The sequence below is a fragment of the Hyposmocoma kahamanoa genome, unplaced genomic scaffold, assembly GCF_003589595.1.
Source record: "Hyposmocoma kahamanoa isolate Upper Pololo Valley unplaced genomic scaffold, ASM358959v1 93, whole genome shotgun sequence".
NCBI lineage: Eukaryota > Metazoa > Arthropoda > Insecta > Lepidoptera > Cosmopterigidae > Hyposmocoma > Hyposmocoma kahamanoa.
Genome location: NW_020654810.1, coordinates 4742847 through 4770746, shown reverse-complemented (window position 1 = coordinate 4770746; position 27900 = coordinate 4742847). Strand labels below are relative to the sequence as shown.

Below are 27900 nucleotides of genomic sequence, written 5' to 3'. Positions count from 1 at the left end.
AAGAAAATCAATTTTATATTTGTACAAATACGAAATATCATTGAAACTTCTTGACTTTTTATTTAAATAAAAACTTCATGGCCGTATTCCCAAATTAAAGCTAGAAACTCGTGTTTTAGTAGCACACCCTAGGATACAAACGTTACCAACTGACACTCACAATTAATTTTTGATTCAAACAAATTTTTGAGACTGGCTAATAATTTTTCTCAAACATAATATACAAATCACAGTCTAGATTTTTATTTGTGATAGTTTTATCATTAAATTAAAAACATAAAATATACTGTCTAATTCTTGGTGCAGAATTGTCAATATAATTTTCAAATTTCATGAAATTAAAATACGGAATAAAATCAATAATATCATATCTTTTTGTCACGTAGTCGCATAATTCTCAAACCAACATATACATATAGAACACATTATAAAGCAAACAATTTACTGTGATACATTAAATTTGTGTTAATTTTGTTTTTTTTTTTTACGATTATTGGCCAGTCTCGACCCCGAGTTAATGGTAAAAAGAGCCACTGCGAAAGATACACGTTATGTATGTAAAAATAATGTTTATAATTGGCAATAATACAATACATATAGCTTAAACTAATCTATTGTCACTTCAATCGGAGCTAGTCGTGTCTTCAGAGCTCGTGCTATATTTGCGTGACTTTTTTCTATAAAAGAGAAAACAAAAAATATGTGACATAAAACGAAAATAACAAACGTCATATGGTATATTACGAACATCGAAATGTGGTCGAAAATAATCCAATCCGTTTCTTTCACTTGTTTAAGAAGAGAAAGAGATTATACTATTATAAATTCCGTCAATACGACCGCAATTGATTGTAACATTGAGGTACGTAGTTTCACAGAACGGAAAATGTTATTTTTTGAAAAAGAACAGCCATTTAATTTCGTTTACAACTGTTGATAAAAATATCTCAAAAATTCGTACATTGAAGTATTTTCGAATCGCTATCGTAATATGACATACGATAAAACGCAAAATAAAATTAGAAGCATAATACTAAAATTAAAAATTAGCATGGGAGAAGCGGCACACTAAAAAGTTGTTAAAACACCTAAACACACTAAAATCGGCAATCGAGAATTATTCATTGACACCACGGTACAAATGTTGCCAAATAATATTTGACAACCCTATTTTGGGTAAACTTATTAAAAAGTTTTATATCGGTCACTCAATAATAAAGAGACGAAAATGGAAAAGCCCTCTGTAACATTTTAAGTCATTGTCCTGATGAAATGTCTTATTGGTATAGCCAAATTGCGTACTTGGTTGTACCACGACCATAAAAAAAATTTATATATTTCCCAAAAAAATTTACTTTTCGATTTCGTCACTTTGTTTTTGAAAGTGCGATATGTAGTTTTTCAATTTGAAAATGTTTACCACAGTCGAGCGGAGAAGACATGTGTTTCATCAACCAATAGTAAATCATTATTTTGACGTCGTCACGTTCATTAATCAAAATAACGCAATTCTATTGGTTGTTGAATTAAACAAAATTTCTCCGTTTAACTTGGTTAGCCAATGTCCTGTAACAGCGTGACAGTAAACAAACATTTCTCGACCGCCTAGAAATGTCCCAAACATTATAATACAGTGCCTTTGAATAACGATAGCTGCAAATGAGTACGTAGTGTCATTCCAGTGACGTAGATGCGTCAAAAGCACTGTACGTGTCAGAGTGCCTTGTACCTTGTGATGCGCCTCCTATCCAAGAAACTGGGCGATCCCGCGCGGCGCGGGATGGACGGCGAACGCGTCCGATCGCTCGATCTACGGTAATCCGCGTACACACCAGTGATTGTTCTGTTTTGTTTGTATCAATGGCGCATGCATGCCATTTCCATTACGCATTCAATTTGTTCGTATCATTAGCGGAAACAAAATCGAAAGTCATTGTTAATATTTAGTTTGATTGTTAATTAGGAACAAGTATTGTTAACGAGTTACTTTGATCGATATTTTACATGTAGACGACCACACTATACAGTACGACGTAGTGATGTCTCGTTCAAGCATCCGTTGGCTCGATCGAAGTTACTCTCACGTTTTCGTTAGTAGCTTTTACCTCGTAGAACGTGTGGACCGCGATGAACTGCGTGAGGAGCGCGATGAACTTCTGCTGCTGTATGAGCTGGAACGACTCGAACGGGAACGCCTGACAAAATAAAGATTTAACATTACACCGTGACATACGCCAAAGAAGTCTCTTTTGTGTCGCAAAGAAAGGCGTTTAAGAAAGTATATATTCTGCAATGGGTGATCACTGGCAATAAATCATGTTTTAATTGCATTGACTTACAATTATATGGACGTCGGGTCCGCGCTAAAAAGTGTCCGAACTTATAGGGCGTTAAAACCGTATACAGAGCGTCATTCACGCTTTAGTCTTCGTTTGTTCGACTGACAGCGAAGCAAGCAAAATTAGACAGTACTGCGATGACATTATAATTTAAATTCAACGTTTTAGCTTTTTCATATTCCTTTACATGTCACTACGTTTAAATAGGTTGACTTGGGACTTTTTTCGTGGTTTTTGTATTAGACCCGTCGTCCGTTTATTTGTAAGTCAATGTTTAATTGGGATTGTTTTGATGTGCCACACGCCGTATTTTATACGCGCCGACGACGCACACTAGGGCTCGTCCTTACAAAGTAAAGCTCAAAACTCAATTTTCAAAATGTGGGTATTTAAAAAAATATATACATAAGTCGTAATAAAATCATTTTTTGGCGTAAAGAGCAAACTTTGAGCTGATGCACGTCACCACTGACAGTAGTTACTGACTCAGTATTTTTACGCGTGATATGATACTTTATTACGACTACGCTAAATTTTTATTTGTTAAATACCCACATTTTTAAATTTGCGGATAGAGCATTACCTTGAATGAATGGGCCCCAGTGTGCGACGCGCCACAGACGCGTTGTAGTCACGCGAATGTGTCACGCATTTTGATAAAAGATAGTTTTCATTTTAGTTTTATTTGTTAATTTCAGTTAGTTTTTTTAAATGAAGCAACTTCCGTGGAGTACATAACGCACCCTTAGTAATATAAGGGCACAATCCAAAAAAAGTAGATTTTTGGGAAATCGCGTATTAAGATTCTGGATTCCTACATTACACCTATTTTTTCAAATAATATGCTTATTATTTAAGTTATAAATATGAAATTTGGCAGATTTGTTCTTTGATAAATGTATTATAAAGAGCAATAAAAAAAAAATAATATAAATAAATTCCATAAGTTTCAAGCAAGTTAAAAAAACACTTTCAAGTTAGACCCATATAGTACAAAAAATATAACAGAAATATGGAGCTATATAAGTTTGATCCCATTTATTATTTAAGTCCCTATCAATTCCCAAATTTCCCAAAAATCTACTTTTTTTGGATTGTGCCCTTATATTACTAAGGGTGCGATAAGCTACTTGCTTGCAACGCGATGTTTGCGCGCGTTTGAAGCGATTCTCTACAGCGCGTCTGCGGCACCTATACGCGCAGATTACGCGCGTTTACGGCGCGTACGAAATACGTCGTGTGCGTAATCTCAAATTTAAAGTAAAATGAATAAAGTCTCACCTAGATGAAGAATACGAGCGCGACCTCGACCGCGACGACCGCGAGCGCGACCGCGACCGCGTTCGTGACCGGGAGGACTTGCCCCGCGATCGCGACTTGGTGCGCGACCGCGATCGCGAACGCCGCGACGATGACCGCGACCAACTGCGTCGCGAACCGCTGCGATCACGCTTCTTTACTTCAGGCGAGCTCTCAATACGCACTGGACTTTTCTTCGGACTTTCCTCTTTGACCGGACTTTTCTTCTCTTTCACAGGCGATTTGGATTTCTCGTCGATTACTATTGGACTGTCGCTCCGTTTTTTCTTATCATCGTCTTTAGCGTCCGAACGCCCCGCGTCCGATCGGCCCGCTTGCGAAGTTGAAGGTCCGTTCGTGTCCTCAGTCCGTTTCCTCTCCATAGATGCCTTCGCCATCAAAGCCAACTTCTCCTTAAGTCTGTTCAACTCTCTAATATCCAATTCGTCCTGCCGAGCTCTCTCGTCTAATGTCAAGAAGTCATCTTCAGAATCGTCGTTTTCGCTGGACGAGCTACGCATGCATGCAGCTTTAGGTTTGTAATTTTCCACCTTCTCTTTCTTCTTCTTTTTTGGTTGCAGGTCAGAAGGCGACTTGATGTATTTACGCTTATCTTTTTCTGGTAATTTTTCGATGATGTCGCGGTACCGCTCCGGGCTACGTTGCGCGGGAGAGTAGCTAAGACTAGATGTGCTTCTGCTCCGGTTCGATCTTGACCTGGATCGACGAGATTCCCGTCGGTCATGATTGCGCCTCGATTCTAACCTATCACGGTCCTTGGGTGACGATGACCGCTTATCTTTTTTGTTTTTCGGTGTAGGACTCTTTCGTTTTTCCTTTTTAGGTGTTTTCCTTGCAGGACTCCTAGATTTGGATTTGCTAGAAGTCTGTCTTCGCCGCCGTCGTTCTTCTGGCGTAGGAGATTTCCTCTTGGACCGACTGTCCTCACGGTCTACAGCTTTTGAATTAGATTTGTATTTATCAGATTTGCTTTTCGTCGGAGGTGAATCTTCACGTCTGTATTCTGACGATGGGCTTCGTCTTCGTTGATCTCTTTTAGCTGGCGAAGCGCTGCGCTCTTTGTAATAACGATTTTTACCTTTGGGTTCTTTTTCCGTTGCCTTTTTTGGTGGTGGTTCCGATTCAGATTCGGATGAAGAATATTTCCTTGAATTTCTATAGTTCTTGGTAGGCTCTTTGCGTATTTCTTTAGTGTTAATCGTTTTTTTATTGGGAGACCTCTCTCGGTATTCGGAGGAGGCGTCGCGTTTAGCCCTTGACACGCTCCTGTTTTTGTGTAGTTTTACTTCTTCATTATTTTCTCGCTCCCTTCGCTTTGGAGCTTCGTCCTCATATCTCTCGTGGTTGTTTTTTGTTTTTTTATCATGCCTGTCATCTTTCTCTCGCCTACTGCCAGACTCCTCTTGTCGTTTTTTTCTATCGTCTGGAGATTCACTTCTCTGTGCTCGTCTGTCATCGCGGGAATTTTCTCTGCGATTCCTACTGGTGTCTCTGGGAGATTCTTTTCTGTTGTAGTAGGTCTCCTCTCTTTTTCTATATTCTGGAGACGGGCTCTTTCGTCGTCTCTTTTCTGGTTGCGGGGATGGACTGGATTTACGGTAGTTTTTGTCTCGTTTATCTTTTTTGGTTGGTGGTTCCACTTCGGATTCAGGTGATGAGCGTTGGTCGCGTTTTGAACGCTTGGAACCTCTTGGCCTTTCGGAATCATCTCTTGATGGTTCTCTTTTGTTATCTATTTTAGTGATTTGCGATTTTCTCCTGTATTCTGGTGAAGAATCTCGATCACGGGAAGTGCTGCGATCCTCCCTCTTTCGGGAATGATCATTGTGACGTGAGTTTTTGACAACATCCTCCCTTCTATCGTATTTTTTGTTTTTATCATCACGATCCTTTTTTTTGTACTGAGTATCGTCTCTGGTCTCACTATTGCGCTCTCTAGTTCTTTCTTTATTGTATTTAACTGGGGAACTGGAATCAAATACAGTACAATTGAGAATGTGACATAATATACGTATGTATTGTATTATTTATGCGTCATTGTATTGACTATTTGAACAAATGTTCATTCGATATCAACATAAGTATTTCGAACATTTTAATTAAAATGGCAATGAAAAACATTAAAATATGCCATAACAATTGTTAGTAGAAACTTCTTTTAAACAATTTTAACAATTTAGTTTATTTAAATAGAAGCTGCTGAATTCAACTGCCTCTATGGCCGAACGGTTACCATGTTGGACTGCCACGCAAGAGGTCCCGGGTTCGATTCCCGTGCCGGCAGAAACTTTTGTATGACCTACATTTATTTCTCACGTGAATTTGGGTGTAATTTGTGGTGGTCTATGTGTGTGTCCATGGCACCCGCGATACAGGGTTTCCTTAGTGCAGGGGGCTATGAGTGTGTGCGCGTTACTATTATTATGAATTTTGTCTTTGTCTGAATGAATAGTAAAACTAAAAAGTTCCTAAGGTTAAAAAAAGAAATACTTCGAATGGAAAGGATGGATGATAAAATAACGATGCCCGATGTAGAACGTTTATAGGGTGGAAACGCATGGAATGGTCAACTTTCGCGTCATAAATAAAATAATAAAATGTAAACTAACATAGATATTTTCTGGTTATCCTTATATAGTTTTAAGAAGAAAATAAGAGAAGTACTTTTTATTACTTTTTCTTTTCGGCACATCACTTTAAGATATGTTTGTCCCTTGTGTGATCGACTCAGGAATGCATATAAATCTTGCCACGAACACCGTATTTACTAGCTAAAATACTGGAGTATGTTTGTAATGACCTACCTATTTAAATATAAGTATTGATTTTCCTAGAGTATAATAATTTAAAAAGAAATAACCCGACTAAATTACGGATATCCTTAAAGTTACCAGGCCACAAATAAGCGTATATGAAGTGATAGATGCCAGTATAGAAACGAAAGTGATATCTAAGGAATGTAGCAATTGGGTGTTAGATCTGCCTAAGCATTGTGACAAAGGCTTAGTATTAGGCAGCACGCCTTTCTATAGTAGTTGCATTGCCAGGGCTTTAAACGCAAAGATCTGAAGGACCTTGCCACTGCGCGTGTCACCCCGAGACATAAGTTGACAAGTGTCATGTGCCTGTAATTTCACCTGCACCTGTATACCCTTTAAAACCGAAACGCAGTAATGTCCACATTACTGCTTGGCGGTGGGGGTGCTGGTGAAATTACCGGTACATGGGACTTGCCAATTTTATTTCTGAGGATGACAGTCGCAGCGGCAGTGCCCCTTAGAACTTTGGACAGACGTGTCCTTCCCTGAACTAACTCTTTCACAAGGAGATCTGTTGCTACTAAAATGTATGTATATATACGTAAGTGCTCACCTCTCGCGACTCGAAGGTTCGCTGCTGCCGCGTCGTCTGGCACTCGATTTTTTCTGTCAAAATTCAACGACACATTTAAATGTCACAGCTCACACAGCGCGGAATATTAAACACCAGTGCCAATACGAGAAGTCTAGAGTGGTTACGGCAACTAAACATACTTTTTACTAAAAAATATACTTCAAATTCATCTCTTGATTCAGATTCTTGCACCCATCAAGATATGAAAGTACTTTTAAAACAAACGAATAATCACTTTCACACATGCATACTAAAACTCCATTTAAAAAAATAAATAGAACTCAATTGTCTTTTGTCTGAAATAAACAAAAAATATACATAAGCCATTTACGTAAGCGAATAGTAAATAAATGTATCAAATTAGTGTCTTTCAGAATGTTACTTTACAATTTATCCATAACATTCTCTTGTATATTATAAAATGAAAACAAAAAAATATAGATAAGTATGTGTAGAGGTATAAAAAAACTTTTCTTGGCACCAGTGCGTGTTTTTATTATATATGTATGTATATACTAGGTTAGTAACACATTACGATGTCAATGATTGTTCAACTTAGGTAACGGATAAAATACATGTAATACACAAAATCAAAGGTAAAGTTAAATATGAGAGGGGGAACGTACCTTATTTAACAAACGGTGGTGGTATTTGATACCATTTAAACATGTGGAGCATCCTTAATTAGTTTTGGGTACAATGAGAAGAGGGAGAATGTTATGGATTAGTTACATTTTAGTCAATCAGTCTGTATATAGCACTCGATGTGTGGTGCAAAAACGTGGCCACCCTTAAAGTAAGAGGTGTACTAGTTGCGAGTTTTATTTGTCTCATTATTAATCCGGGTTTTCACTATAAGAGTACGCTCGGACCGAGTTCACCCGGACGCAGTTATGTTTTTACGAGTATACTCGGATCATTCTATGAAAAGAAAATGGCGGCAACTAAGGAAAAGTGAAATTAACGTAACATGACGGCAATAATGGGATTTTAAACGTTTTTATCTTCTACTTCACGAATCAAATTATTTAAAGCACCCAGTTAGTGACGTCTTAAAATCCATTTTCTGGTCCAAATTTTTGTCTTGCATTATTTTTTCCCTTTTATGAGTTTGTACTTTAGCCATTAACATCATCATCGTCATCACTGGACTGGACACTTGATGATTTTTTTAAATGCTTAGTGACAAGACGAACAAGTCGTGCGCCTGGCGGTAAGCGATACGCCTGTCCATAACAGTTGCAGTGCCACTCGGAGCTTTAAATCGTAAAGATCTTAGAGCCACTGCGCCCGTCACCCTGAGCCATAAGTTGACAAGTCCCAGTAAACTTGTAAGGTATAAACCGAAATCCGAGTCTATACGACCTAACTCGTACGAGTGTACTCGGTTCGAGAGCACTCGTATAGTGAAAACCCGGCTTTAGGGATGGAGGGGCAGACGTTTTTGTAGGACACATCTGTGCTTAGCGCGGACGCATCCGGCCGGCAGCACCACCGTCCGTCGGTCGGTCTACAAACACCATGCATGTAAATAACTGTGTAACACTCGCCCCTCGCACCGCGCACCCCGCGGTCGTCCTCCGCGCGAGTTAGTCACAAATTTACAACAAAATGCATTACGGAAATTATCACGATACATTTTAGTATTCACCTAACATAGTGTTTACTGAGTGTTATTGTTTTGTAATATACTTACAGTATACGTTATTTCTTCAGATAAAGATGGCTATCCTATGAAATGATGCACAGTTAAACAGATAATATTTACTGGCTATTTCTTGTATTTACAGAAAAAAAATAATATAAAATGAAGTAGGAACAGAGCAATCACATTTATAAAATGATAATATCGTTCGTCTCAAATGGAACTCTTAAGTATTTGGACATGATGCATCGTGTGGATATATTAGACACGTGAAGCTGGGGCAGATAAACTAGAGACAGCAAAAGACTACAGCGATAGGTCCACGTCTACAGAACGAGAATCAACAGGGCCGTGAGAGAGTACAAAGTAAAGGTGAAGCCCACAGTATGCAGAGAATGGTGCAGGAAATCGTAAAAGTCTGTCGGTTCCAGGCGGACGTGTTCAAGTCTTCATACATAAAATCAAAAGGAAGCATTGTGCCAATAGCTAATCAATCGACGTGGGTCTCCTAAACTAACTCGGTCAGGACCTAGGATTTATTTTGAGTAGGGTAGTGAACAGTGTAGCATGATAGGAAAGTCCCCCAGATATAAAAAAAAAACAGTACTTGTGACATTATTTCGTTTGAAGAAAATGTAGCCTGACAAAAATACCCTTGAAAATTCCCAAAATACAGAATAAAAAAACATTTTAACCATTATGTTAGAATTGGAAATAATTCAAAGATTACACTCAGGAATCGAAAAGAAACGTAAAATGGTAAAATACTAACCACTAAGTACTGGAAATTGTAACTTAATTAAAGAAACATATTTACGCCATCTCTTGAATCTTCGTGCTTGGGAATTGTATCTTGTTCCTTAGCCCAGCATAATCTTTGAACTATGGAATCCTACGTGGCCTACGGCTGGGTGTGAATTAGATTTTATGTTTCTAGATTGAGGGTAGAAGTTACCTTTTTCTTCTTTTTGTGTCGGTCGTCGTCGGAGCTGCCGGAGTCGCTGTCCTGCCCCTCAGAATCACTGGAACTGTCGCTGTCCGGAGACTTGGAGCGTTTCTTCTTTTTCTTGCTAGATTCGTGCCTGAAGAGAAACAACTGATGCTTTAGCTAGCCCAATTATGTAACATTCGCATGAAAGCAATTTATTACATATCATTATTGTTTATTATTGGATCCACTTACGAGGGTAAAGTATAATACTACAAGTATGGTAACTCCGTACAAACGTAGCAGCGCGACTGGTATGTGTGCACGTCCGCCGCGCGCCGTGTACGGACGCACACATCCGCATAACTTCGCGGTACACTTGAGTTGCACAGCCGTGGGTCGCATGCGTCATTACGTTTTTAATTTTTTTTATGATACCATGTGACGGGGCGAACAAGTCGTGGGCCTAATGGTAAGCGACACGCCTGTCCATAACAATTGCAGTGCCACTCTTTTTCAATAGCAAGGATATGGAGGGGCACTGCCACTGCGCCCGTCACCCTGAGACAAGTCCAATGTACCCGTAATTTCACCACAAACCGAAACGCAGCAATGCTCACATTACTGCTTGGCGGTAGGTAAGGTGGCAGTACTTCCCTGAACGAACTCTGTCACAAGGAGCTCTACTGCTACTAGGATATTTTGTATTTCTGCGATGGGAGCACTGACTGGGCATTTATTTTATTCATAGTAAAGCTTGAAATGGCCTTTTTGTGTAACAAATTAGTTAATTTATGCTTCAAGGTTCCTTATTATATTTCTATTTGTGAAGATATGTAATTAGCTCGCGGATGTTATTATTATTATTTAGATAAATAAATAAATAAACCCTACGCTGAGAGCAACGTCTAGGCAATGATGCGCCGAAAAAACAGGAGTTACAAAACTTGTTTTATTATACTATGGTGTTGTTAAGTTTTTATGCACGTGACATTTAGAACCAGTTTGTAGTAGAAATAAGTGATCCCAGGTGTCCAAATTAGACAACATATCGTTCCTCTCCTGAATTAGTGTCGTAACTAGCATTAGGCCATTTTCAAGCCAACGTACGTACGTAATTAATAGGTACAGGCGTTACTTTGCCGAAATATATGTTAACAAAATAGGAAGTAAATTAATTTGCTACCCCACGAACCCTCTGAAGTTTAAATCGTGAAAATAACTATGTTTGTGTTGAATATTTAATTAAATATTTTTTTCGGATCTAAAGTCGTGACCATAGGATCTGTAAAAAGTCCGAAACGCTGTTTTGTTTAAAAAGATAAATATAAGGGATATAGATCTGAAAAAATAGTTACAGTTCCAATTGTCTAACAATCGCGAAAACCTAAGAACTCGATAGACTTAAATGAATTAAAGAAATACATTTCCTTAAATAAATAAAATTATAACCACACAAGACAGTGCGGGCAGTGGTGTAAAAAAAAACATTATTGCAAACGAAGTAAAAATAGGAGAAAAGAATATTTAGAGTATAAGGTACTATGTAACTAGCTGGTGCCCGTGACTTAGTCTGCTGTAGAATATATTGTACTTCGAGTGACCTACTGTACTATGTCATAGTTTTATTAGTTCTCCATACAAACTTTCATCCCCTATTTCAGCCCCTTTAAAATTTATTTTTGTCACATAAAGTAGCCTATGTCCTTCTCCTAGGTTCCATCTATATCTATACCAAAATTCATCAAAATTGGTTCTGCGGTTTAGGCGTGAAAACGCAGGCGTTACGTTCACATTTACAATATTAGTTTGGATAAAGCTTTGAGTATAGAATAGTATAGACACGGCAGTTAGCGAGGAGAGAAACGATATTACACCAATGAGAAGCAACATTCTCGGATTTAGTAAATTATCCTATAAATTGGCCTCGGGTTAACCGCCTTATTACTTACAACGTAAACAGCCAGACACAATGACACAATACCTGTGCCAAGGCTGTCGCATCAAGAAACACTTGTTCATACAATGTTAGTCACATGATAACTCAAAGTAACTTTCGATTAGTTGAAATAAAATGTTCACCTATCATCACAGGGCTGAGAAACGAAGAAAGAAATTTACTATCAATGTTAGCCAATCAAAAGGAAATAATACATAACAATAACAAAGGAAAATTCCTTCCATCTGACTGGATTTTTCCATAACTAACGTAACCGATATTTTTAGTAAAATTGAGTATAAATATAAGACAATTATTATTGGTACAAAGATCGAAAAAGACAAAGAAAAAATCATTCGATCAGACTGGATCCTCTCATAAGTAATGTTATTGACATTTTAGCAAAATTAACTTACCTGGAATCAGTGAAACGAGATCTACAACCCTCTCTAATCGGTTTTTTGATATTTTATTAAGTTTCAGTTATATTGTTAAACTAAATCAAAGCAATTGACATTTTTCAAACAAAAAAACTTTAGGTACCGATATCTTGAAAGTAACCAAAGTGCAAATTGCGTTAGTAATAACAAGGAGGGCAGAATTGGTAGCCACGTTAAGGCAGCAGTCGTTGGTACGTTTCAGTCCGATCGAGGGATTTTTTTCTTTATGTTTGTTCGATGTTTGTACCAATAAACTATAGTCGTCACCAAATAAGAGGCCAAATTTGACTATTGTCATTGCAAACTGAATAGGGATGTGAACTAATCATATCGGTAACGACATTATACGATTTTCACAAGAAATCGATTAAAAATTTTATGAGTTTGTGATTGTTTAGATTATTTTTCAGTTCTAGATAGGACAATTAACTAATTAATTATTTTAAATGATTTTTTTTATAATGTCAAGTGACTGGACGAACAAGTCGTGCGCCTGATGGTAACTGTTAAGGACAGGCGTGTAGCCTGTCCTTAACAGTTGCAGTGCCACTCAAAACTTTAAAGTTGCAAAGATTTGAGGGGCACTACCACTGCGCCCACCACCCTGAGACGTAAGTTGACAAGTCTCATGTGCCTGTAATTTCACCAAGATCACAACGACACCCTGTACTTTTTGCTGTAGTGTATACATTAGCAGACTTCACAAGGGCAACCTGCAGTTATATAACAAAATTCTGAAGAAAATCAAAAGGCTTCATAATTTAAATTTTTATTGACTGTTATCGGAAGACGGGCCAAAATCGTCAGTTGACCTAGTGTCAACAGTACATATAATTAATTAGTTTAGAAGTATATTGTCAATATTTACATCTTTATCAAAATCTTTCTTTATTAATTTTCTCGTTTTACGAGTGCCGCTAGACCGATATCAATGTTGCCAGTTCAAACTTGCAAAAAAGATAATAATCTCAGTATAAGTACTAAAAAACCGACCTCAAAAGTATATGGAATTACATCTATTTGCCAAGTTAAGTTAGGTACCGGAAAGTGCGCAAACCCGGATTCATCCCCTAGTTTGCCACTATACGGAACTTGCCACAGGAGATAATAAAAATCGGTTCTCACTACTCAAAGTATATTGATAGAAAAAAAGCCGTGAACTGGAGAATAGCTAAATCAACCATTAAAATAATTGCTCCTTATAATACAATTTAGGCGCTTTTTCTAAAAATGAATGTTCATGCGTGATCAGCCACCCTTAGAGGTGGAGGATTTTCTTCAAAATCAAATGGTACCACTATGGAGGGTACCCTCTTTCCAACAAAAAAAGAATCATCAAAATCGCTTCACAAATACCGGAGTTATCGCGTAACATACATACAAAAAAAAACATACAGTCGAATTGAAAACCTCCTCCTTTTTTTGAAGTCGGTTAAAAAGGAAATATAAACCTGCATAGCTTTGCGGTTATGAGTACGGGGCACTTTTAAATTTTTGTTTTAATATTTAATATGTCAATTTTTTTCCCAGAAATTGAACTGAAATTGACTCCGTGAAACTCGGCGATTAATTGGTTACAACACTATTCTTTAAAAACAATTAGATTGAGAACGTAAGTGTTTTCTGGACGTTTCGGAGTAACTCAAAATTGCATTTTTTTTAATTCTTGCGAAAACAATACTTGACACATGTTTTGTCAAATCAATAAAATTTATATATATATTTGAAACATAATAAAGTAATAATTGTTTGTTTATTGTTTGGTTGATAGCATTCAAAGTTACATACTATCGTCTGCTTGTGTACATTTAGCCTCTTATTTGGTGACGACTATAGTGGAGTATTTTCACAAATAATAGATAAATATGACATTCAATAAAGAAAAAATATAAGACAACTTTCGTTATATCATACCTACGTATGAAATTCCATAACATTTTTCTTTGACTGAAATTAGTAAGACATTGTTTTGAGTAAATTATTTGTTTGTGTATTGAGCGAATATGTGAGAGTTATAGTTCACAATTATACTTGCCTTTTAGACAATTGTAGTGTCACCTGTCTGGGTTCAAAAGTGAGCTATGAGAACTTTCCAATAATAACAAAAACACAGAAAGTATTTTAAAACATAATCGAACTATGCATATTTACAATAATAATAAAAGCGATACCCACTTTTCCTTTTTATTCTTCTTTGATTTCTTCTTCTTCAGCTTCTTCGCGTCTGGCGAAACACTGAAAACAACACTATAATTATAAATTGTTTTCTAAACCAGTTCAGATTATTACATGGCCTAGACAATGGCAACACGCTTGAAGTGGACAATAATAGGAGTTCTTTGCATAACGCAATTATTATGCTCAACTAAAAAATTAAGAATTCGAAAGAAAAACTGTCGTTATAATAACAATAGACTTAACAAATCACAGTGTTAGTACGATTTTGAAGTCCAAGTGTCTTGTCTTGTTTTTTTCCATGATAATAAGTGACGAAACGAACACGTAATACGCCTGGTCGTAAGCGACACGTCTATCCACAGCAGTTGCAGTGCCACTCAGAGCTTTAAATCTCAAAGGTCCGAGGGGCACTGCTACCGCGCCCGTCACCCTGAGACATAAGTAGACAAGTCCCATTAGCCTGTAATTTCATCAGCACACTTCTTACCCTTTAAAACCAGAACGCAGTAATGGTCACATTATTGCTTGACGGCAGAAATAGTCAAGGTGGCAGTACTTCTCTGGACGAATTCTTTCACAAGAGCTTTACTCGTGTAGATATGGACGAATGTTCAATATGTATACCTTCGTTTCTTCTTCTTTTTGACGGCGTGGTCGCGGTCGCGGCTGCGGTCGTCCCGTTCGTGCTCCGGTGTGCGCACGAGAGGATAGCGCTGGGCGTGGTCGCGTGCGCGCCTTTCTGGGTCCAGGCTAGACCCTTCCACAAATCGTGGCGAGATGCCAAACGCGTCGCGCAGCCGCGCGTTCTTCTCCGCTTGCGCTTCCGCCACCGCGTGCGTCTCGCGAACACTGCAACATCACCACCGTCTTATTCACTCAACTGCCCATATATACACCACTACTCTAGAACTAAAGTACTCTTCAAACAAAACCTACGAATAATTGATAATTACCTGCTCGGCACTTAAGTGCGCTAAAACTGGGGAAACAGTAAAACAATTTAGCATATTTCGTAGACTAATCATAGTAAGACAGAAATATTTCAATACGTAAATTGTTATTATTCGTAAACCAATGTTTTAGCTTAATTTCCAATTATGAGGAAAATGTGACAGCTAGTAGTTTTAATTGAACATGTCGCGACGAAACATTGTAGCGAAGGCGGTAAGCTAATCGATAAAATGTTAATGCACACCTTATGACGGATCTCATGGACTTCCTCTCCCGTTCGTCGGAGAGACAGACCTGCAAATTGTCGTTTAAGTTTCGATCGTTCGACGAACAATTACACCGGCAGCAGCACGCGTTCCTTATTTCAGCGAGAATGGTTCGCAGAGCGGGCTCCAGGCCGTCCGCGATTTGCGGCTCGCTCGGCTGCGGCATGATGGCTGGGGCGACCGATTCTTGGTTAGGGTCGTGCGAAGAGGCGCGCGCCCGCCGCTGCGGCCCCGCGAGTACGGCTTGGAATGTGCCACGCCACAAACGCTCAAATACCAATCTGTTGTTTTCGCGACGCGACGCCCTACTCCTTTGCATTGTACTTAACCTACTTATTACTAATGGAAGACTTGGTTTCTTAACACTAAGGTTAGGCTATATCATGGCGGCTTGACCATTGGAAGACATGTTAGGCGGGGGGCGCAGGGCGCTGGGGCGCTCGGCTACATGGAGAGCGGCCGGCGACGGGCCGGCGACGCTACTGCCGATCCGCCGCCGGAATCACGCAGCCTCGCGCCGCGCGCACCCTGCGCAAACATCGGAAATCTGCGACTCTTCTCAAAGGGTACCTACCCTCCGACCCCTTTGTGCGGTAATGAGCCGTGTTGAGGAAAATTTGCTACTGGCTATAATTTTGTAATACTGGAAATTCTTTCGTAAAATATGCTTTCTGCATAAATCTTAAGATTAAGATGAAAGTCCGCCAAAAGTGCAGGATACATAATGCTAGTTCTCCCTGTGTAACTGTAAAAAAACTGTCTGAAGCAAAAGAATACGTTTTTGTTATCATAATGTGCAGTTAGGTCAGTAGGATTTACGAGCGCCGGATTAGATTGTGCACGCCTGCTTGCAGTCGTGCGTTATGATGTGAAAGCACTGTTCGAAACGATATTGCTGTTTCCTCAATTTCATATAGCAAATTTCGCGTACGTACGTGAATACCTGAGTACACGTCTTCAGTATGCAAGTATTGTTCCATTTTATGATTCCAGTTTACTATTAAAGCGGAAATAGACTTATATGTGTCAAAGAAATAACATTCAAAGCACTAAAATGAATTAAAATATTGAACATGGCATTCATACATTCTATCTTTTAGGAAATAATAATGATGTCACAGAAACCCTATTCTACTTATCAACGTGAAGTGTCACGTTTCCGTGATCGTTCGAAAGGAATAACAATTTATTGTGACATAAACATCGCGAACCATAAGCGAGTTGGCATGTCAGAGAATAGCATAACGTTGCTTCCCAAAAAGAGTGACCCAAATAAAAATATTTGGAATTTTTTTTTTTACGCAACTGTATTCAAGAGCTAGTTTTTTTTTATAATATCATGTGACAGGACGAACAAGTCTTGTGCCTGGTGGTAAGCGACACGCCTGTCCATAATAGTTGCAATACCACTTACAGCTTGTAATCACAAATATATTATAGGCACTGCCACCGCGCTCATCACACTGAGACATAAGTCGACAAGTCCCAAGTGTCTGTAATTTCACCAGCACCCTTACCCTTCAAAACCGGAGAGTGTGTCTTGCAGAGTAAATTACTTTTATGCCTATAAAAATAATGCTAACAAAACGAACTCGATTGTAGTTTTATCAAAATCGTAAAATTTTCAGTACCAAACACGTCGGTTGTGAAATTATGTGAGGCATATAAATGTAATATTCTCTATGTAGGTCATATTTTGGCCTGAAATACTGCGTGGGAGGACTAAGACAGAAGTGTAAATTTATTTTCAAGATATCTACAAATGTTCTGTAAAATTGTAACTACGTATTTGTGGATTTTTTTAATACTGAACGTGTTCGTCTCATTCCTACGCGAAATAAAAATAACCCGATATGAAAAAATAAACCCCCTACCATGAGCCAGCGACAATTGTCGCTAGCGACTACGTAAAATATTTGTAAACAAAATGTCAGTACTCCTTCAAACAGTCGAAAAAAATATATATATTTCACAGACAAATGTCACTGTAGTCTCTTGGTAGAGTCTCCGAGTATCTGTGACGCATTCTCATTCATATGAAGAGACATGTTTTTCTTGTTATTGTTGAACTTTTTGTGCCAAACTTCATGCACGTATGCCAAAGCTTTAGCAAAAATAAAGTATCTCTGATATTGATATTTATTATATATTTTTCGAAGTTTATGCAACAAAAATTATTATACGATACATTTTAATAATAGACTATGTCCACTTGCACTATACTTAAGGTTATCTAAAACCAATGTTTATAATAGATATGCCACTCTTAATAAATAAAAATAAAAATAAAAAAAATAAATAACGCACACACTCAACATAGCCCCGCACTAGGGAAACCCTGTGTCGCGGGTGCCATGGACACACACATAGACAACCACAAATTACACCCAAACTCACGAGAGAAATAAATGTAAGCCATACAAACATTTCTCCCGGCCCGGGAATCGAACCTGGGACCTCTGCGTGGCAGTCCGGCATGGTAACCGTTCGGCCACCGAGGCAGTTGAATTAAGTGTTAAGACATTGTGTTAAGTGTGTCTTATCAATTTAAGCATTGGATTAAAATGAACTTAAGTTTAGTGCAAGTGGACATAAGGCTGAGATTGTTTTTTTTATTATAATACCAAGTGACCGGACGAACGAGTAGTGTGCCTGATGGTAAGCTACACGCCTGTCCATAACAGTTGCAGTGCCACTCAGAGCTTTAAATCGCAAAGATTTGAGGGGCACTGCCACTGCGCCCGTCAACCTGAGACATAAGTTGACAAGTCCCACTTGCTTGAACTGGCACCTTTACCCTTCGAAACCGGAACGCAGCAATGCTAACATTACTGCTTAGCGGTAGATATAGGTACGGTGGCAGTACTTCCCTGGACGAACTCTTTCACAACGTACTCTATTTACGAAGTACATTCAGTTTTTTTTTATTAACGATAAATATCACAGCTCCAAAACGCCTTGACATGAAAATGAATAGCAGAGAACTTGGAAAAAAGAAGTTTTAAAAAGAGAATAGTATACATCAAAATTATTAAAGGAAAATCGTAAATTACGTTAGTGGCCAAAGGACAGTTCACATTGTAATTTACTTGCCTAATTTATGACATTATGTTTATTCCTTAATAATAAACATTGGTTATGAGAATGATCAAGGCACAATTACCAGCGGACCCAACACTAAGCTTTAGGTCTGTATCGCGAGATTCAAAAAATATAAAACAACTTGATTTCTAAGCATATGCGTGGTTACATGTGGAGGTGTCTATGTACAATCACAATCGCTTGCGTACTTATGTACGCAATTGATTGTGTGTGATATGCGATAGTGTGTCATGAATTTTTAATTACTTTTTAGGTCCTCAGTTTGTTGATAATCAATATCCAACAACCATTTTTCTTCAATTTACATTTGTTGCCAATTTGGCAAAGATCGTTTTGTACGATCGTTATTTTAAGTTTTTTAGCTTTTAGACGCTGTAGAGCTCCTTGTGAAAGAGTTCGTCCAAGGAAGTACTGCTACCTTACCTGTTTCTGCCGCCAAGCAGTAATGTCAGCATTACTGTGTTCCGGTTTTCAAGGGTAAGGGTGCTGGTGACATTACAGGCACATGAGACTTGTAAACTTACGTCTCAAGGTGACGAGCGCAGTGGCAGTGCTCTGAGTGGCACTGCAGCTGTTATGGACAGGCGTGTAGCTTACCAGCAGGCGCACGACTTGGTCGTCCCGTCACTTCATATTACAAAAAAAAGAAAACTAGCTTAGCTCGAAAATTATGTTCCGTCGAAGTCAAAGTTCGTTTTCTAAATCTCAGCCCTAGTAGTATATAGACATCTTATTTGTCATCGTCATCGTAGACAATTGTTAATAAACACATTTCTTTTTCAGACATCTATGTATGGGAAAAAAATTACCACAAACGTTCAATCTGTTATTGTATTCTGGTGGCTCAATTAAATGTTTAAAAGAGAGTAGGTACATCTTACACATCACGCTACAAGGAAAATAGAAGCTCTACGCTATACACGAGGCGGGTTAATAATCCAAATGGTGTTCCATCTCACTTTTTCAGAGGCATTTCATTAACGTTTCACGCGGCGCGCGCTATTGCATTTATTTACCACGAGCACGCACTCTGAATTACTTATGAGATCCTCTCACCCAGTGCGCCTAAAGTTTCTTTACCAAGAACTCAGTTTCTTAATCAAGATTATTGATATCTTCCTATATTGTTAATAATAAAGGAATTAGTTCAATTTATTTCGCAAATAGTAGGGTCTAAATTTAGTAATTTGGCTGTTTGTGTTTCTGATGTCAAATAAAGTCTGTTATGGATAAGCGTATCGCTTATCACCAGGCGCACGACTTGTTGGCCCCGTCACTTGGTATTATAAAAAAAAACATATTAGGGAGTTACCACACTTATCGACACAATATGGTACTAAGTCGGTCGGAAAAAGTTTTCTTCTTTAGTGTGCCTCTTCTTTATGAAGGTTGGCGACCATTCATGGCTAAACTCGTTATCGAAGCTGCCGCACGAAAGAGGGAACCTGTACTAAGGTGGAACCAGTCTCTCAGGTTCTTTAACTACGAGGTTTTCCTTCTGTATCACGGTATCTATTGCCCCTCATTACGTGGTCAAAATACTGCAGCTTCCTTTCGTTTACAATTCTGAGTATTTCCAACTTATTTCTCATTCGATGAGGAACCTCAACATTGGTGACCTTGTGTACCCACGATATGCCAAGCATACATCTAAACAGCCACATCTCAAAGGACTCCAGTTTTAAGTATAACGCTGAGGTCAAGATCCAACACACAATATCAAACAGCAAGATACTCAAGACATAATAGCGGCCCAAACGCATGCGGAGTTTAAGATTGAACATTCTACAACCTTTTTACGTTCATGCAATGAGAGTGAAAAAGTCGTAGCGCGTTTCTCTTCCGCTCGCGCCGACCCGAAACTCACGTCTTTGGCGCTCGCTCTTATCGCATAGACATAATTTTTTTTTATATAAAATCAAGTGACGGGACGAACAAGTCCTGTACCTCGCGGTTAAGCTACGCGCCTGTCCATAACAGTAGCAGTGCCAATCTCAGACCTTTAAATCGCAAAAATCTGACGGACACTGCACCTGTCACCCTGAGACATTTGAAAGTCCCATGTGCCTGTAACTTGACTGCCACTGTAGCCGAACGGTTACCATGCTGGTCTGCCACGCAGAGGTCCCGGGTTCGATTCCCGGGCCGGGGAAGAATATTATGACCTACATTTATTTATTTCGTGAGGTTGGGTGTAATTTGTGGTGTTCTATGGGTGTGTCTAAGTCACCCGCGACACAGGGTTTCCCTAGTGTGGGGCTATGAGTGTGTAGGTTATTCATTTATTTAATTTCACCAGCACCCTTACTACCCTTCAAAACCGGAACACGGTAATGCTGACGTTACTGCTTGGCGGCTGAAACAGGTACGGTGGGCAGTACTTCCCCTGGACGAACTCTTTCACAAGGAGCTCTATTGCTCTGCCACTGTAAAGTGTAGCGACTTCCTTATTATTATTATCTATTTTAGACTCTTATTACAATTATTACTATTATAAATTGCAAAATTAATCTTCATTTATCTTATAAATTAAAATAGAAATTTACAATCAAAACTTAGAAAGTTTTACAACCAGTTATAAATAAGCGAGATCACATATTTAACTCATAGAACATTAATAACATTTTTGAAAACAAAATAATTTCCTTATCACGTGTTCCAGTTATATTGCTTTAACCAATTCTAAATCACGCGTAACAATATCAATTCAACCTATACTCATAAAACCGTTAACATTAATAATAAATGTATATAAAAATTCCGTAATTTTATAATGTGTATGACAGATCAATGTCAGAGTTTGCCTGGAAACTTAGTTAAATATAAACATAAAAGACTGGCTAAACGGCCGCCGTGGTAGCGTTAGCGCCCAGTTTCATGAGACGAAAGTTTTCATTCGCCCAGTTACCACGCCTTCGTGTACATTAATGGCGAATCTGAATTGTATTTACTAGGCAACAACATTTAAATTCCCCTGAATAATACAACCACGCGGGCCGCAGCGTAAACCAAATTCAAGCCAGCCTCGCACGCGTGGCCGGGACGCTCATTTAAGTTAAAACAAAAAAGCTAAACAAATAGAGCATATTTTGCCATGACAGTTAGACGCGGTCGGTGCTCGGTGGCAACGCGGACTCCGCTCTTCGACCGCGCGATAAAATTCGTGTCGAATAAACGCGCCCTAGTTTAAACCACCCCTCAAGCAGAGGCTATGGGTTCGCATCGGGGTACGTTTTTCGGAATTTATGTGCTAAATCTTATTTGACATTTACAATGAACTTTTCGTTAAACGAAAACATCATCAACACAGGGTTTCCCTAGGGCGGGGCTATGTTGAGTGTGTCCGCTATTATCTTTGCAATAACAGCGAAAAAGATGTTACGCGTTTCACTTTCACGCGAAAGACACGTCACACTTATGCTCCTATCGTGACGTCGTATCTCACAAATACTGAACTAAAATAAAAAAAATCTAAATAAAAAAGTAAAAAATATCTTTATTTCATAGGTAAGAAGAAAATTACACTTGAAATCGTCACTTTGCTCTCTTTCGTATGGCAGATTCTCCTGAGAAGAATGTTCAAGAAACTCTAGGGATTGCTCTTTAAAATTATTATAGTAATTTAAATGTACATAAGAAACAACCTGAAAGAGCTAAACAGATCACTATCATGGATTTTTGTCATCCAAGTACCTGTGCAGAATTAGTATACTAACCTTTAGTATAAAGTTTTTATTTTACTATAATTTTAAACCTCGTAAATGGAAAAGCTTTAAAATCAACTACCATTAGGAGCATAATTGGCTCATGCTCCTACAACGGCCGTCTTTTTCACTCTTATATAAGAGATAAAGCTATTTCTGACCGGCTTAACGTGAACACGTGTCGATATGTGTGGTGGCCTTTATATTATGTAAAAATATCTTGTTTGAAATTAAGTTCAAAAAACAATGGCAAAATCATAGTTAAATGAATTGTTTACCGTTTTCAAACATCTTTAATACAAGTATGAATAAAATAAATTCATTAGGTTTTTCAAATTATAAAACCTGCCTGTTTAAGTCTGGACATAAATTCATATTTAAAAGAAACTCTAATGAGTAAATAGTATGTAACCCGACTGATATCTACGTCAGTTTCTTAACGTTGAGCGACATCTAGACACCAAAAAAAGAATTTCAGTACCTACGTATGGATATGGGCCACATTAAGTTAGTTTACGTAATATCAAATATACTGATTCGACCGATTTGTAATAAGGGATTAACTATTTCATCGCAAAGAATAATCCCGAAATCGGGGATAGATGGCACGTTTCACAATAAAATAATTTGTGACCGAGTTACCAGTGCAATAGTCTGTGGTATGTTTCATTTAATTTACTCAGTTTTTTTTTTGTTATGGCTTAGCCTTTTGCCTTTGGCATGCTTTTGACCACATCAGTATAATAATTTATTCAATTACGTAACATATAACCTCCAAAACTTCAAACTGGAATGTCTTTTAACTCCAGACTTCTCAGAATAGTAAACCCAAAACAAAATTTGTACAGCTATTTATACATATTTTTCATAAACAGACGCGTACAAAATATGTCAACAAAAATTTATATGGGAGTTTGCCATTGTTCTTTATTTGTTGACATCATTATTATTACGATGAGACTCGTAAGTCGTGGAAAAAAACAGCATTTTCCCACATTTAGTTCTAATAGATATGAACCATCACCAAAAATATACCCGACACATGTTTCGCTTCTCTACGAGGCACCCTCAAGAGTTGTTGATTATTCGACATTCGGCCAAAGAATAGTTTCTTCGGCCAAGTGTCGTTGATCGTCGGTGTTTGTTATTGTAGATGCGTTTGTGTTATTTATTTTATTAATTTTATAATATTTATTAAAAATTCAACATAAGAGCAGCTATATGGCATGATTTAACATTCGCTGGGATTGCGAACTAGCAAAATAATTAACTTTCATTTTTATTAACATGTATTTATTTCCGCAAAGTAATGCCTGAATCTGTAAAGTAGGTACTAACTTATACCGCAAAACAGCTCATTCTTTTAACGACTTAGATAAGTCGTTTTGGTTGGTTGGTGCTTAATAATACATTCAACTGCACCCAATGTAACTTGCGACTATGTAGTGACCCATTTTCATAAAGAACTCTGGATGTGGCTATAAGAAAATCATATCATATTGGTATCGAGTTCTCAAGTTTTCGCAATTGTTACACATAGGAAATGAAATTACGTTTTTGGATGTAAATCACGTATATTTGTTGTTTAAAATAAACCAACATTTCGGACCCCTTACAGGTTCCATGGTCACCATCTTAGTGATCATAGGATTTGTATCCGAAAAAATAGTATTTCCTATATTATACTTATTGTACATTAATGCTAGTTATTGACTTAATAAAGAACGCTCCAAAGTCAAATAATCATTTATTCCATAGGTAAAATTTTTATACTTGAACACGTCATTTTTTAAGTTGAGAAGAACGACCAAGAAACTCCAGGGATTGCTGTTTTCAAATAAATTTAAATGCTATGGAATAATACACTTTGAATTATAATTGTGAGGAATCTAGACTCATATTGCCTTTCCATACATCTTTATCTAACACATACTCTTCAATTTTGTAATATGACTTTTCAATTAAAATAAGTTTGATGTAAGTTATAAACTTAGGAAATGATAATATTAATATATGCTCCGGAATCTTATTATTTATAATATTTATATCTTATTACAGTTCCCCATAAAAGAATCGTTTACCTTAAATCGTGCCTCCTAAATTTGAGACACAGCGAATGAACAAGCTTCTTTCTTCTGCTGATTTAAGAGCTACGCACTTGTTCCACATACGATACGAATTAACAGTTTCCCTTAAGCTGCCTTACAGTTTTATTCAATTTTTGACGATCGACACGTGTGATCTACAAAAAATGCGATATCGATCATCCGCTTCTTACATATTACTCGATCTTGTCTGATCACAATTGTTGACCGACAAAATATTCGATATCGATGGTGTGTTGCTTACAAATTTACTCCATTGTTTGATCACGTGTCGATCGTCAAAAAAATCGAACAAATTTGTAACCACCTTACATACGTCTAGTTCTTCCACTGCCTTTAGTTTCCTTCGATCTTTCCCTATAAAATAATAATGCTTGTAAAAAAACTATCGCGATGTATTACGACATAACACAAACAATCAACGTGTTACGACTAAACTGAAGTTTAACAACGAAAACTGCACTGCCTGACATTTATTTGAATAATATAAATGCTAAATATAAAACAATAATGCTGACGATTATTCACGTGACGATATTATTGCACTTAATCGCAGGAGTGCGTGCCAACAGTTCACGTAATATATTCATTCTAAACTCTTACGTAAAAGAACCAAACAACGATCTCGTATTTAACTGGATACAGTATTTTCTGTACAAGGACAAAAATCGACCGTCCGAATGAACTCATTACCAGAGATCAGAATAGATGGAGTATATTTATCTAAACTTCAAGGAAGTAATATACGTAGAGTGGATAATACCTCTCTCCGAAATCTTTGTATTACTGTATTGATATGTTAGGACTTTGATGTGTAATTGATAAATACTAAAGTTTTGCAATTGCAACTTAAAATGTTTATTATAATAATTATGTGATTTTAAAGGAAGGTATAGTAGGAATAGAAGCGAAGTTAACGAAACTGTAATAAATACATAAATAAATAATTAACCTACATATAGTCCCATTACCGGACAGAAGGCTCTTCTCACAGTGGGAGGGCTTCCGCTGTAAACCCAATGAGGATTGCGAACTTCACACGCATCATTAAATTGCTTTGCAGATATCATTACTTCGGGAAAGAAAGGGCGTAAAAGACAATTTTATCAAAAGTAAGCTATTGATGTGCATGAGTTCAATGTTCAAGCTCTTACGATTCTGTTTAGTCAAAGAATTGTTTTTGTTAAAAAATAAAATTTTTACGTAAACATATTTATAAAAATAAAAAGGATTTGAACCAAAACTAGTTTGGCTTTTACACCTAATGGTCTTTTCCGTCACCGAAAAGCTCATGGCAAATTTCAAATTAAATTCCGCACAGAAGTTCCGAGAAACTTAAGAGGCGGTAAGATCACACCGGCTACCACAGCTTTATGTAGCATAATGACCTTTACAATTGACAAATTTTCGATTTCGATGTTATAATTTATACTAATTTTCTATTATTAATTAATAACAAATTGAACTTAACAAAAAATTCATTCGATAAAATAATTTGTAAAACTTAATGTAGCGTATACTGGAATGTTTCTTTGTAAAATTAAAGAAAAAAGGTATTTAATTAATAACTTTTGTAACTATAGTGAAAAAATAGGGTGGTTTGCATTAATATTAGACATAACTGGTCGATGACTGTACCACCTCAGTCAACCGTGACCATGGGACCTGTAAAGGGCCCGAAACGTCGATTTGTTTGAAAATTACACGCGATTTAAATCGGGAAAAATAGTTTCATTTCCTATGTGTAACAATCGCGAAAACCTAAGAACTCGAATTGACAAATTGTGTAACATACAAACTAGACGATATGACAGCTGCGGGAATTCCCGAGAACGCGCGTGAATTTTTCGTCAGATACGCGACCTGTATTTTTTTTGGCTCGTGTCTAAAATAGATGTATATGAATTTTAATACAAAAATCGAATACACAGAAAACTTTCTTCGACGGCTGCGCTGCGCTGCTGTAGCGCTGCTCTAACCAACTGAGCCACAGTAGGGCTAGCACGACAAGGCGCGACTTGCGCGAGAGCGACATAAAGCCGAGATCCCTATGCAAGAATAGCAGTATCTCGCGCTGCATGTCGCTGTCGCGCAAGTCGCGCCCTGTTGTGCTACAGGTCAAGTCATCTAGTTGTCAAAATTCTCCTACGTGTTTTTGTTAGTGCGCAGCTAGTGACAACTAGTGAGAGATTTTAGAACCTTCTTCACTGCAGTCGGTACCTTTACCGGTGCTTCGCGTTGACGGCGATGTCGTTTTTTGATCAGTTGGTTAGAGCAGCGCTACTACAACGTGGTCATGGGTTCAAGTCCCATCGGGTCGAAGAAGTGTGTTCGATCTTACATTAAAACTCATAACAAAACTAGTGGACTAAATTCAGAAAAAATCTTAATAATACAATAAATCATAATGTTTCACAATTGACATAAGTTCATTATACTATGGTTAAAAAAATTCGTTTACATTTCAATCCGCGGCAATGTAGATTGAGAATTAACCACTTTCTGCTCATTATGAACAATCTAAAATAGTGCAAAGCGGGTTTATCCGCGTATTCTCTGTTGCTATGAATAGTCGTGGTCCACATACGAAAGTGGAAATTTGAAATGTCGTAAGGAACATTTTGTCGTAATGGAAAATGTCCCTTACGACATTTCAAAATTCGATACAACGACAAAATTATTACCTTTATATCCACGGTGGAAATTTAAAAAGTCCTAAGAGACATTTTCTCGTAAGGTTAGTTTCCCTTGATTTATATCCCTTAATGTCCCTTGCGTTATTTCAAATTTCAACCGTCGAATATTATTCCTCATCATGTGAGATAGTGGACAAATATGAACCTTATTTGGCATAAAAATGAAAATAAATTATTATTTGTATACATATCGATTTCTTAGGTTTTCGTGATCGTTACAAATTAGATACAAAACTTTTTCGGATCTACCTAAATCGTGTATGTTTCTTTCAAACAATCCATCAGTGTAAAGTCACCAAAGTTATGTCTAATACTAATGCAAATTATAGTTACAAAAGTTATTAACGTAAATACCTCGACGTCAAAACATCAAACAAACGTCGGTTTGTATGAAAAAGAAAACAAATAAATCCCATTTAGATTAGAAAAAATAGTTTCATTTGCAATTTATATTTCGTTTAATACGGACTTAAAAGGTGTCGGTAGGGGTCAGAATCCAAATCCTTGTGGTTATAAATCAAGTGTAAAATCACTTGCACAAATTCATACAAAGACCTTCAAACAATGCAAAACATTTCTGTATACTGGTTGCGTGTGGAAAGGTCATGTGTCCCTTTACAGCCGTGTGCTTTTAAATCACGGTTGAGCTCGCCGCGCCCCTATTCTAACGCGACTGTAAAATGAGTAAAATTTGCCTAATTTTAGGTTCCAGATGAATATTGCAAATTAGACTTACAATACAAAATGTTGAAATGGCGCGAATAACTTCGTCTGGACTTGTAGGACTTTTGTAAATTATACATGTGTAACAGAGTCCAGGGGGGGCGTGACAAAGGGGCTCGTGTCGACAGTGAAGGAAAAAACGCTTAATAAAGTTTAAGTGAAACCTTTAAT

The 27900-nt window shown here is 37.6% G+C and overlaps 1 protein-coding gene across 13 annotated transcripts in view; it reads right to left on the bottom strand.

Moving 5' to 3' along the window:
* LOC113237605 (serine/arginine repetitive matrix protein 4) overlaps positions 1-27900 on the bottom strand; it is a 46311-nt gene that overhangs the window by 1795 nt on the left and 16616 nt on the right. For 3 of the 13 annotated variants that reach the window (XM_026474184.1, XM_026474181.1, XM_026474191.1), the window contains 7 exons: positions 14807-15031; positions 14180-14239; positions 9653-9779; positions 7032-7084; positions 3621-5627; positions 2106-2195; positions 1730-1843 (listed from right to left, as the gene is read on the bottom strand). In XM_026474184.1, coding sequence (XP_026329969.1) covers positions 1730-1843; positions 2106-2195; positions 3621-5627; positions 7032-7084; positions 9653-9779; positions 14180-14239; positions 14807-15031 — 2676 coding nt within the window. Of the gene's footprint in view, positions 1-232; positions 678-1729; positions 1844-2105; positions 2196-3620; positions 5628-7031; positions 7085-9652; positions 9780-14179; positions 14240-14806; positions 15032-15377; positions 15875-27900 lie in introns of those variants that run through there. The other 10 variants (XM_026474186.1, XM_026474183.1, XM_026474193.1 and 7 more) reach the window with 9 other exon arrangements.